Source organism: Lycium barbarum, chromosome 3 (genome assembly GCF_019175385.1).
Source record: "Lycium barbarum isolate Lr01 chromosome 3, ASM1917538v2, whole genome shotgun sequence".
NCBI lineage: Eukaryota > Viridiplantae > Streptophyta > Magnoliopsida > Solanales > Solanaceae > Lycium > Lycium barbarum.
In genome coordinates, this window is record NC_083339.1 from 9,219,117 (window position 1) to 9,231,500 (window position 12,384).

The 12,384-nt window shown below is 34.6% G+C and overlaps 1 protein-coding gene across 2 annotated transcripts; it reads right to left on the bottom strand.

Moving 5' to 3' along the window:
• Positions 1 to 1,152: 1,152 nt before the first annotated feature.
• Positions 1,153 to 5,325, bottom strand: LOC132630189 (protein SLOW GREEN 1, chloroplastic-like). 2 transcript variants are annotated; one of them, XM_060345769.1, is made up of 2 exons: positions 4,135 to 5,325; positions 1,153 to 1,501 (listed from the first exon to the last, which is right to left on the bottom strand). In XM_060345769.1, the coding sequence occupies exon 1, from the start codon at positions 5,213 to 5,215 to the stop codon at positions 4,184 to 4,186; it is 1,032 nt and encodes a 343-aa protein (XP_060201752.1). In that variant the 5' UTR covers positions 5,216 to 5,325; the 3' UTR covers positions 1,153 to 1,501; positions 4,135 to 4,183. The 2 variants fall into 2 exon arrangements, with proteins under 2 accessions (XP_060201752.1, XP_060201751.1); XM_060345768.1 differs by lacking the exon at positions 1,153 to 1,501 and adding an exon at positions 3,122 to 3,406 and having other exon boundaries at positions 4,135 to 5,324.
• Positions 5,326 to 12,384: the final 7,059 nt, after the last annotated feature.

The window sequence follows — 12,384 nt, forward strand, 5'->3', positions numbered from 1 at the left end:
CAGACACTGCTTAGAGGAGCTCCACTTGATTCGGAGCTGCAGCGGTTGGTACTATTCTTTTGTGTATATATGGGCATGGCGGGGCCCTGTCCTGTCTATATGATGTTACATACTCTGTCGAGAGGCTCATAGACAGTTATGTATAATTAGATGTATTTTAGCCTTGTCGGCCCATATTTTGTATATCGTTTGGTTAGCCTCGTCGGCTTGCGTATATGTATATGGGCATGATTGTTGATGTTGATATAAAAGTGCTCTTGCCCGATGAGATTTGTATTATTGATGCACAGATCGCGAGTTAGCCATGTGGCTCACCTATTTATGGTTATCAAAGTATGATGAGAGATGCCCGGGTAGGTTAGCTCCGGGTGCCCATCATGGCCATCCAGTTAGGTCGTGACATGTTCATATACAAATTAATAGCTCCACTTTTCAAAGGAGGAAATAAGATCTCTTGACCTCTTATAATTTAAATGGAAGAAAATAACTTTGTCAGATCTCTTATTTGTTTTTTTCAGATCTCTTATGTGTAAAAAGTGAAAATCTCTTTTTAAAGGATCATAAAACTAAATAAAGTTTGTAAAGGATCAAATAACCAATTAACAAGAATCCATGTAGATGAAGGCCCCTTGAATTTCATGCAGATTTTGAATTAAACGAATCTACTCCCTCCGGTCCAAAATAATTGAGGATTTAGCCTCTAAAAACTAGTCCAAAATAATTGAGGTTTTTAGTCTATCAAGAAGGCATTTCATTATATTTTCAAATTTACCCCTAACACATTCTTAATTCAATAACAAATTTAATGTTTGTTACTACAATTTTAAAACCGCTCTTAATTAAGGATATTTTAGTCAATACACTTCTTAATTTTTAGGAGTAAGTGAATGCTTAATCTATGTGCCCAAATCTAAAACCCCAATTATTTTGGACCGGAGGGAATAATGTTTAGTAGGTGCATGTTTTAAAAAATCCGCGAACTTCAATTTTCCAATAAACAACTTTTTTGGCATACCGCACCACTTTCAAGAATTCAAATTCTAAATCTTGATTGGTGTACATCACCAAGCCAACTTTTCACTGCCTCTAAAAAGATGCTCAAATTAAAGTAACATCTAAACTCCATGTCTGTCAATCACTGTAATATAAAATGATATTTAGGGAATATATAAGTTCAACCTATGAATTTGGAATAGATAGAGCCAAATCCTCTCTATCCAAAGGGGTAGCTTAACTTTGGAATTCACAGTGAGAAATAAATTTCCCTTTGAATATACGTGAACACAGGACAACAAAAGGAAAGCTCTCCAGCACTTGCGTTGGAAGGTAGCATATACCCGATAACAGTCCAGGTGCGTACAAGAAGAAGGAGAGCAAAATGGAAACATCAACAAGGCACTCCATCATGATCGGCATAACTTCAATGATGAGTATTTCACACAAGTGGTCATAAGTTATGTGCTTGGACCCTCTAAAAATATTACCGCACCAGAGTCAGATCCTATAAAAATGCATAGTTTTTGCAAGATCAGACACATCCAGCAGAATTTTTGAAGAGTCCGAGCATCATAGGTCATAAGCCAAAAAGTAATGAAGCTAAACTGTAGAGAACTGGTCACACTGAAGCTAAACTGACAAGCGGAAGGCTATAACAAGGAAAACAAGAGCAGCCAGTGCCAAATTGATCTATAACCCAACTATGTTTCAAGTTCTCTACTAATTACTAGGTTTGTGCGAAATAAAACTGAACGATCACCGATATAAAACAAGCATAAACACAATGCAAAACATGAAAGTGGCCGTCCACACAAAACCACATCCAGGCAAGAACAAAATAACTGATGAAGAACATCCAACCCATATTCCAGGAAACGACTGCAATGACAAGAATGCCTTGCCCCATTTCAATTGTGCTCGCTAACCTAGCATTCATGCAAATCTCTTTCAAATCTACACAAGGATCAGGATCCAGACCAGACGTAGCGGTCATGGGTCATGTATATATCTAAGTCAGACTTATCAAAACAAAAAACATACAAAGACAGTAAATTCACTTCTGAAAGCTAGGATCGAATGTGGTTTTATGGTACAAGTTTTATCAGACAACTCAAGAGTTACAAAAATATCCTAAAGCACTTAGGGTTAGACTTGTTTTAAACTAATTATCTTCGGAACGAAGGGCAGCATGAAGTATAAAAACGGTACACTAAAGACAAAAACACTAGGTGATTATTACCTATTTGTCCTAACCTTGGTGGACAGAGTTAACTGGTACCTGTTACTGTTGGGAGGTGACAGGTATTCCGTGAAATTAGTCGAAGTGCTTGCAAGCCGGACACAACGGTTATAAAAATAGAAGGGTCCACTAAAGTCCAAGGGCAAAGATTTACAGATATAATCATGACTAGAACCTATCAAGCATTCAATGGTCAATCGACAAAATCAGAATGTTGACAATGAAAAGCAGTGTCATTCTTCAAACTGCTCTTTAAATATCTAATACTCTATGCAGCAAAGTTTCCCATGTAACCTCTGTCTCTTCCACCTCAAAGTCATAGCTCACAACACATATCAAGCACATTTCTTTTGGATAAGTACAGCTCATATCAAGCACATATCGTGGAAATTCCACAAGAATTAAAGATAAAATCACAAAGCATGATTTTTACTACCATTCTTGATTAAATGAACTATGATATCATGTTGAAAATTAAAGAGCCTTAGCACCATTCCTCTAACTTACAAAAAATATTCTTTTCCTTGCTGCTCCACAACTCATATAACAATAAAGTATAAACCTATGCAAACGAGACAATCTAAGTTGCAACATCTAGTAAGCTAAAACCATTATGCAACTAATAACATATAGAGCAAAACATTTTCCACCATACCTCTACCATCCAAATCTGAACTTCAACAGAACCAAAGCCTTATTTTCTATTCAACTTTTTGAGGCATCTCTCTCATTCTCTGCCCTCTGTGCAACCTTTGTCGCAATCATATTCTCATCGAAATACCTAGCATATTCTAATGAAACTTCAAACATTTATTTCTTTCGAAATCCATGTCGGAAATTATGTGGCTAGACCATACAAAAAAAGTTTAAATCACTACAAGAAAATACAAAATTGTGATAGGATATTTGTGATACAAATTTTATATTTATCCCAGTACATTGAGTGTTATATGTGTTTAACAACATTTTCCGACAAAGCAGTGTCAGTTCGCGTGACACCGTCTCATACTGATGAGAATTTGACTCCACAAGAAATGGAACAAAAGGCTGCCTCAACTAGCATGCATCCGCCTCTAATGGTGCCCCCGTCGTCTTCAAATCCTGGGCCTGCCTCTGGGGCAAGAACTTAATAACCGATGAAGAACATCCAACTCATATTCCAGGAAACGACTACAATGACAAGAATGCATTGCCCTGTCTCAAAACGTAGTATACTAGCAAATCTTTTGAATCTATACAAGGATAAGGATTTAGAACAAGCAGGCTTATCAAAACAGAAAGCCTTTAAAGACAGTAAATTCACTTCTGAAAGCTAGGATCGAGTGTGTTCTAGATATAACAAGTTTAATCAGAGAACTAAGGAGCTATAAAAGTATGCTCAAGCACTGATGGTTAGACTTGTTTTAAAACTGGTTATTTTGGAAAGGAAAGATAGGAGCGAAGTACAAAAGCGGTCCACTAAAGCCCATGGGATAAGATTTACAGATGCAATCATGATTAGAACCAATCAAACAATCAACGTGGATGGACAAAACTAGAACATAGACAATGAAGCAGAGTCATTCCTCAATTTCTCTTGACATCTATAATATTCTATGCAGCAAACAATGGTTCCATAAGAATAATACAAAATCATAAACCATGATTCTAACACTTCCATTCTTGATTAAAAGAACTATAATATCATGTGATTCCGATACCTGCTTAAAACTAAAGAAAGAGCCTTAGCACCATTCCCCTCACTTACCCCAAAAAAAATAAAAATAAAAATCGTGTTCTGAACCTAGTTGCTACTCCACAATGCAAACACGACAAACTAAAATTGAAACATCTAGTAAGCTAAAACATCATGTAACTGGTAACAGATAGAGCAAACCACTTTCCAATTTCCACCATACCTTTACCATCCAATCTGAACTTCAACAGAACCAAAGCCTTTTTTCTCATTCAACTTTTTGAGCCAGCTCTCTCATTCTCTACCTTCTGTGCAAAAACCTTTGTCGCAATCATATTCTCATCGAAATACCTAGCATACGGATGCCCTTGTGGTACAAGTCTCCTATACTTCTCGAAACATTTCTCAGCCTCATTACTTTTCCTCAACAATGTATATATTATCCCTTGACACAAATAAGGCCTAAAATCCCTAGGCTCCTCTTTAACTAACTCTTGATAAACCTTCAATGCATCTTCATATTTCCCTTCGATCACTCGAATTTGTGCTAACAACAACTTAAAATCCCTCAAATCACTCTTTTTATTCTCCTTCTTACACAACTTCATCCCCTCCTCGACTTTTTTCTCGATTTCCTTTATCTCCTCGATCGATTCATCTTGCGAAGCAGCCATAACTAGTCCATGATACGCCTCGACGCGTAAAGGGTCCTTTTTTAATATCTCATTGAACCCAAATTTAGCTAATTCAACCTCACCAAAGTTAACATACAAATGGGATTTCAATAATGGCCATTCGGGTTCATTCGGTTCGATTTCAATCAACCTATCAATAACACCAATAGCTTCAAGCATTTTCTTGTTTTTTATGTAAATTTCCATTAATGCCCTCAATGCTTCCACGTCATCAGGGTTAGAAACAAGATGTTCTTGAATTTCTTTTTCTTTTTCCTCATTTGAAACTGTTTCTTTAACATCAGTTTGCATAACTTTTGGTGAAGAAAATGCAGGTTTTGGGTAAAAAATGAATCTTGCAAACAAAAGGGTAGTTGCAGTAATTGTTGCAATTAATGTGGGTTTTAAGAATGAACTAAAAAATGGGTTATTTTGGGGTTTTTCATTAGGGTTAATGGGTTTTGGGATTTTAGGGTTTTGTGAGGCTTTGATGGAGAAAAAAGAAGGTGAAAATGGGGTTTTGAAAGAGAGACAAGAAATGGGTTTAGCATAAATTGGACGATGATTAAGGTTAAAGAATTGTTTTTGGATTTTGTTTGGTTTGGAACAGACAGGGTTTAAGGTTGTCATTGTGGTGTTAGGGTTTAACGAGGTTGTTGTGTGAAGAAGAGAGTTGTACGAGGTCTTAAACCCTAACGATAATGGTGGATTTTAGAGTCTTGTCTGGTATAGAACAATGGAGAAAGGGTAAAACGTTAACGATAAATTGGCTGGGCCTAATTGACTCAATGTATTGGGCTTTTGCTTTAGGCCCATTAAGAGGCTACGCTGGTGTCTTTAATATTTGTTCCTCAAATTTGTGGTCTTTAATTTTGTCCTTCAACATTTTCGATGCGGCATAATTTAGATTTCTCAAGGTATAGTTTATGTTTAATTTTGACATATGTATCATAACATTCATACTAATTATGTCTCTAATTTTTGTTCCTCAAATTTGTGGTCTTTAATTTTTTGCCTTCAGCATTTTTGGTGCGGCATAATTTTTCACAAGGTATAATTTACGTTTAATTTCGGCATATGTACATCCACACTAATTATGCTAGACAAGGTAAAATTTTCAACACTCAACATAATCTTAAAATTATTACAAAATTTATGTCGCATAACTTAATTCCTAAAAAATTTATGCCGAGTGGGGCAAAAGTTCAATTTACGATAAAAGTATTATAAAAATTATATCTTGCGAAACAGATCTGGATAAAAATTAAAGACGACATATATGAGGGACAAAAATTAAAGACAAGTGACTTTGAAGGAAAATCCGCGCAAAATAATGACGACGCTTAATAGACCCATGAGCGGTGATTATGGGCCTGTAGCCTTTAAAGAAGAAGGGCCACGTCAGATAGTGCGCTTGATTCTGAACTATTTACAAGTGAAACTTCTATCACTTTTGTTTTTGTATTTCGACAGTAGCTTAGTTATTGGTGGGATATCTTTTATGTTAATAGTGGAAATTGGTACCCTAATGACATTACTTAATACACATCATGATTTATCTTTAATCAAAGACATGATTTTATTTGAAACTCCAGCACTAAAAGAAATGAAAAGAGAAACAGGAGGAGCTATTGAAAATGGAGTTTCGTCGAGCGTCAGCAAGCAACCACAGTCACTTTCGATCCTTAGTAGGCGTTTGGACATGCGGTTTGCAATTATGGTTTGAAATCATGAGATGAAACCAGCATTTGGACATGCATTTCATTTGAAATCTCAAATCATCCAAAAAGATATGATTTAGGGTTTCAAATCATGATTTCAAAAACATTAAATATAAAACTTGACTCATAAGTTTATATTTTATAAAAAAAGACCATAAGTTTGTAAATATTTTTAACAATTACTCCCACTAACCATTTACCAACCTCATTAGCTTTCACGAACCTTTATTTATATCACCATGTGGGATGATTATATTGAAAAGTAGTTACATTACTATTCATGTTAAATTTTCATTTTTATTGAACTAAAGTTTGATCAATTAATATTGTATTTTTTTAGAAAGGCCTTCTAGTAGCGTATTAATTTTGTTATGAACTATGACTTGCTCATTTGGTAAGATTGTATAAGAGTTGAGAATGTTTTGATAGTTTTCACAACTTGTGGGATTTTATGTCTATAAGAGAAAATACAACTTACGATATTCAAATTAAATGTCCTGATTTCAAATGGTTTCAAACCATGTCCAAAATGATATGCTACTGACTGTGTTATAACATGTTATCCGACAAAAGGAGAGTGATATTACTATTATAAATAATTTTTGTAGTCCTCACAAAACTTTTCAAAAAAATGTCAAACTTTTCAATTAATTACTTCTAGGTCCTGATCTTATTTTTTAAAGTCAAATTTATTTTTTGTTCTTATGGTTTACTTTTTAAAAGCTATCCAACATTCTACCTTATTTACCTATTTTCTACCTGGTATCCTGTACCGGCATTAGAGCTCGCTTGATCCAGATTCGCGTCGCATAGGGCCCAATCAGGGGAAGCGCTCCCTACCAAGGATTTTTTCATACTCAGGCTCGAACCCAAGACCCCTGATTAAGGGAGAAACAACCCCATCCCCTGCACTTTATTTTTCCCGTTGCTTTCTTCTATTGATCTTATTATTAACCTAAAAAACAGTCATTTCTTCGCTAGATATTCTTGCTTCTTGTTGCTATTTGTTTTCTTCCTTTTCATTTGTTGCTTATTATAGATTTTTACATGTAAGCATTTCTTTTACTTTATATTTGTATTATGAAATTTGAAAATTTCTGAAAATTCTTTTACTCATATGTAGGCATTTCTTTTACTTTATATTTATACTTTAATGAGCCCATATGTGTTTATCAAGATTAGTACAAAAATGATTTTCAGATAGTTTTAAAAATTATTAAATGATGCCATATAATGTTGAAAATGAAGACAATATTATCAGTCAAGATCGGATTATCTTTAAAATATCTTATTTGGTTAACTAAAATTAATCTTTTAAACACAAAATGAGTTTGAAGTAGGGCGAAATTAGAGTATCAGCTACCGATTTGATCGGATTCGGTAGCACTTTGGTTCAAATTCGGTATTTGTCTTAAAAGTTCATTTTGTATAAATTATTAATTTAGAACTAAATAACTTAAAAAATTAGGATTCAAAACTCATATATTTCAAATTATGGCTCCGCATTTAATTTGAAGTAAATAATTTCATCAAAATGAAAGCTAAGATATATTAAAGGAGTGAAATGAAAATTTTGCTTTAATATATTGAAAATATACTTATTTGAAGTTTAATTATTACCAACATAAATTATATTTATTTAATTAAAATATTAGTTTTTATATCTGGAATTGGGCCCAGGCTTAGCACGAGCCTTGTGAGACTAGTTATGTTATAATGTGAAAGGGCCAAAATCATATAGGACTGGCTACTAATAGAGAGGCATTATTTTCGTTAGATGATTTGTGTATATATTTTGAATTATGTTTTGTATTACCTTTAGAATCAATGAAATACAGTTTCATGAATTGATTTGTGTGTCGTTACGCGTATATTTTTCTGAAACACAAGATAGTAAATGAAAATTGGCATAATATGTGCCAGTTTGACCATAGATAGTTTTTACTCTTTTTTTTCGGAGTATTATTCATAATTTTCATCAAATTACTCACAAAATTCAAAACCAACTCCAATTTGTATTAGTGTCCAGACACAACATTTTATTGATAAACTTTATGAATCTCTAAACGCTCTATACAATCTCTCTTGTTTTTTCTTTGTTCTGAAAATAGCTAGTAGCACCCTTATTTATAATAGTAAGAAACCTACTTTAACTCAAAACGGAAAAACCTATTCCTATACTAATTTGAATATTAAATCCTAACTAGACATGAATTAAAATATTAAATCCTAACCAATTTCGGTTTCCTACAATTTTGAATTATTATTTCCAACATTCTCCCGTAATTCAAAATTGTCTATTTAATTCTTGATCCACTTGTCACTATCTTCAAATTGTTGAGGCACTTGTTTCCAACCCATCAATTGTTGAAGCACTTTCTCTTCAACAGTCACTCACCATCTTCCAATTTGTTGAATCACTTTCTCTTCAACTGTCACAATCGTTAGAGCACTTTCTCTCCAACCTTCACAACCGTTGGAGCACTTTCTCTCCAACATTCCATTGTTACCCATCAATTGTTGAAACACTTTCTCTTCAACAGTCACTCACCATCTTCCAATTTGTTGAATCACTTTCTCTTCAACCGTCACAATCGTTAGAGCACTTTCTCTCCAACCTTCACAACCGTTGGAGCACTTTCTCTCCAACATTCCATTGCTACCCATCAATTGTTGAAGCACTTTCTCTTCAACCTTCAATCGTTGGAGCACTTTCTCTCCAACATTCCAATTTGTTGATGCACTATCTCACGAACCTTCAATTGTTGAAGAACTTTCTCTTCAACCTTCACAATCGTTGGGGCATTTTCTCTCCAACATTCCAATTGTTGATGCACCTTCTCACCAACCTGCAATTGTTGAAGCACTTTCTCTTCAACCTTCAACCGTTGGAGCACTTTTTCTCCAACATTCCAATTTTGTTGATGCACTTTCTCATCAACCTTCAATTGTTGAAGCACTTTCTCGTCAACCTTCACAATCGTTGGAGCACTTTCTCTCTAACATTCTAATTTTGTTGATGCACTTTCTCATCAACCTTCAATTGTTGAAGCACTTTCTCTTCAACCTTCACAATCGTTGGAGGAGCACTTTCTCTCTAACGTTCCAACTTGTTGATGCACTTTCTCATCAACACCCCATTTTTTTTAACCCACTTCTCTGACTTCTAGAGAAGACAATTCGTTTCTCTTGTGCATATTTTCTTGCACCTCTTTAAAGTCGCAATAGTTTGTTAGTCCTTCTCAACATGATTGTTTTTCATGCATATCATTAGCCCGACGTTTGCCAACATCATCATCATTGGCCAGACGGGCGACATATATGAGTCATAGCCGCCCACCTGCAGCGGAAGCTCTTTGATTTTCTACCAGGATCGTAGAAGCTCTGATATCAATTTGAAGGAAATAAAAATACTTAAAGGAATAATATAAGCACACGTGAAAGACTCAATAATGGCTATATAGAAAAAAATTATCAAACTAAAGAGAGAAGGTAGGAGGCTTTACTTAATAATTCAAAACTCTTGAATCTCACTACAATGAAAATATGTGACATAGCATCCCTATTTATAATACTAGAAACCAAAATAGACTAGAACTAGAAAAAACCTATTCTAATATGGATATGATAAATAAATCCTAACTAGAAATGAATTAAATAAACTAAATCCTAAATAACTTAGGTTTCCTACTGTTGGTTTATTTCCTACAAGTACGAGTTGGCCCAAATGAAACCTACAGAGTTTGTCAAAAAATTCCTTACAAGAGTTATTGATATTGTCAATGATATGACGACTAATGGAGAAGCATTAGACCAAGTTAAAGTTGCTGAAAAAATATTGCGGTCCTTGAATATAAAATTTCACACTAAGAAGACAGTTCTTGAGGCAACCAAAAATCTTAGCACTTTGACACTTGATGATTTAGAAGGTGAACTGGTGACATATGAGATGTCCCTGAATCAACAAACAACTGAAACAGTTGATGAGGCATTGCAAGCAAAGGTGAATCAACCTAAAGAAAAAGAAGAAACATCAAATCTGGCTAAAACAAATCAAAGAGGTCACAATTTTAGAGGTAGAGGACGAGGTGATTATCGAGGCCATGGTAGAGGTAATTTTTCCTATCAACAGAGAAATGATAGTAATTTCAGGAGGGAACAACAGAGTAATCTAAAATTTTCAAAGACGTGATAAATCAAATGTTCAGTGTTATAATTGTGGAAAATGTGTACATTATCAACGTGATTGTTGGTACAATGAATCTGAAAATAGGGAAGAACATGCAAAGATGGCTGAAAATTATAGAGATAAACAAGAGACATTTTTGTTTTCTGGCTTCGTGACTTAAGAAAATAAAGGGAATGAATGGTTTATTGATTCTGGTTGTAGCAATCATATGTCTAGGAATAAGGAATTAGTTGTTGATCTAGATGAATCATTTAAAGCTACAGTAAGACTTGGCAATAATGTAAAGGTGCCTGCTGTTGGAAAGGGAAAAATTCCAATTACTTCAAAAAATTGATCTTCTCATTTTATATCTAAGGTATATTATGTTCCGAGTCTTCATCACAATTTATTGAGTTTGGGGAAACTAATAGAAAAAGGTTATGATTTGCGTTTTAAGTACGGAATGAGAACTATCAGTGATGATAAAATAGGACTAATGGCAAGAATAAAGATGAATAATAGTCGTTTATGGCCTCTTTATCTCAATCGTGGTGATTTACCTTGCTTTAGTTCTGTGAATTGTGATGATACTTGACTGTGGCATCTACGCTTTGGGCATCTGAATTTTGGGAGTTTGAATTTTCTTGCAAGAAAGAATTTGGTTTATGGTTTGCCTTCTATTGATTTTCCTGACAGAAGGTGTGAGTCTTTTATTTTGGGAAAGAAGTACAGAGAATCTTTTCAAAAAGGCAAAGCTTGGAGGGCTAATGCACCATTGGAGTTAATCCACTCAGACTTGTGCTCAGTTGAAGTTCCTTATAATGGAGGTAGTAAGTATTTTATTACTTTCATCGATGATTTCAGCCGAAAGACTTGGGTATATTTTCTGAAAAATAAATCTAATGCATGTGAAGTTTTTAAGAGCTTCGAGGCTTATGTAGAGAAGCAAAGTGGATATTTTATTAAGGCATTGAGAAGTGATAGGGGAACTGAGTTTCTCGTGTGTGATAATTATTTGAAGAAGTGTGGTATTAAGCATTAATTGACAGCTAGATATACTCCTCAACAAAATGGTGTGGCTGAAAGGAAAAATAGAACAGTGATGGATATGCTGAGATCTATGATGCATTCCAAAAATATTCCTAAAGATTTTTTGGCAGAAGCTGTTTCCTGTGCAATTTATGTTCTAACTAGGTGTCCTACTTGATCTAATTTTGAAAAAACTCCACAAGAAGTTTGGACAGGTAAGAAACCAAGCATTTCTCATCTAAAAGTTTTTGGTTGTCTTGCTTATGCTCATGTTCCTGATGTTTTGAGAAAGAAATTGGATGATAAAGCATAAAAGTGTATTTTTATTGGCTACAGTCATGAGACAAAGGGTTACAAATTATTTAATCCAGATACAGAAAAAATAATTATTAGCAGAGATGTTACCTTTGATGAGCAGAGTGCCTGGGATTGGTCAAAGAAGGATCCTAAACCTTCAACGTCTCAACCAATAATTCCAGTCATGAAGGAAGGAAGTTATAGCGGACATCAAGAGGAACAAATAGCGCAACCTGTTCAAATAGAGATATCCAATCGCCCGCAAAGACATCACCATTTACCAGCCCGTTTGCAAGTGTCACGCCCCAAAACCCACCCTAGACGTGACCGACATCCAACGTCATGAACAACATCGGAAGAACCTCAATGACACAATAATAACACTTGAACCCGCCAGGTTCAATATTCGCCTCCAACAGTTTATAAAATAAATGTAACCAATCATGAATATATGAATTAAATCAGCGGAAATCTTTATAATTTAAATAATTCACCCAAAACATGATAGTGTGCCCGAAAGTGTTAAACGACAACTCTTCTTCTACCCACATTCGAATGTATACTAAAGAGCTTCTAAGAATAAG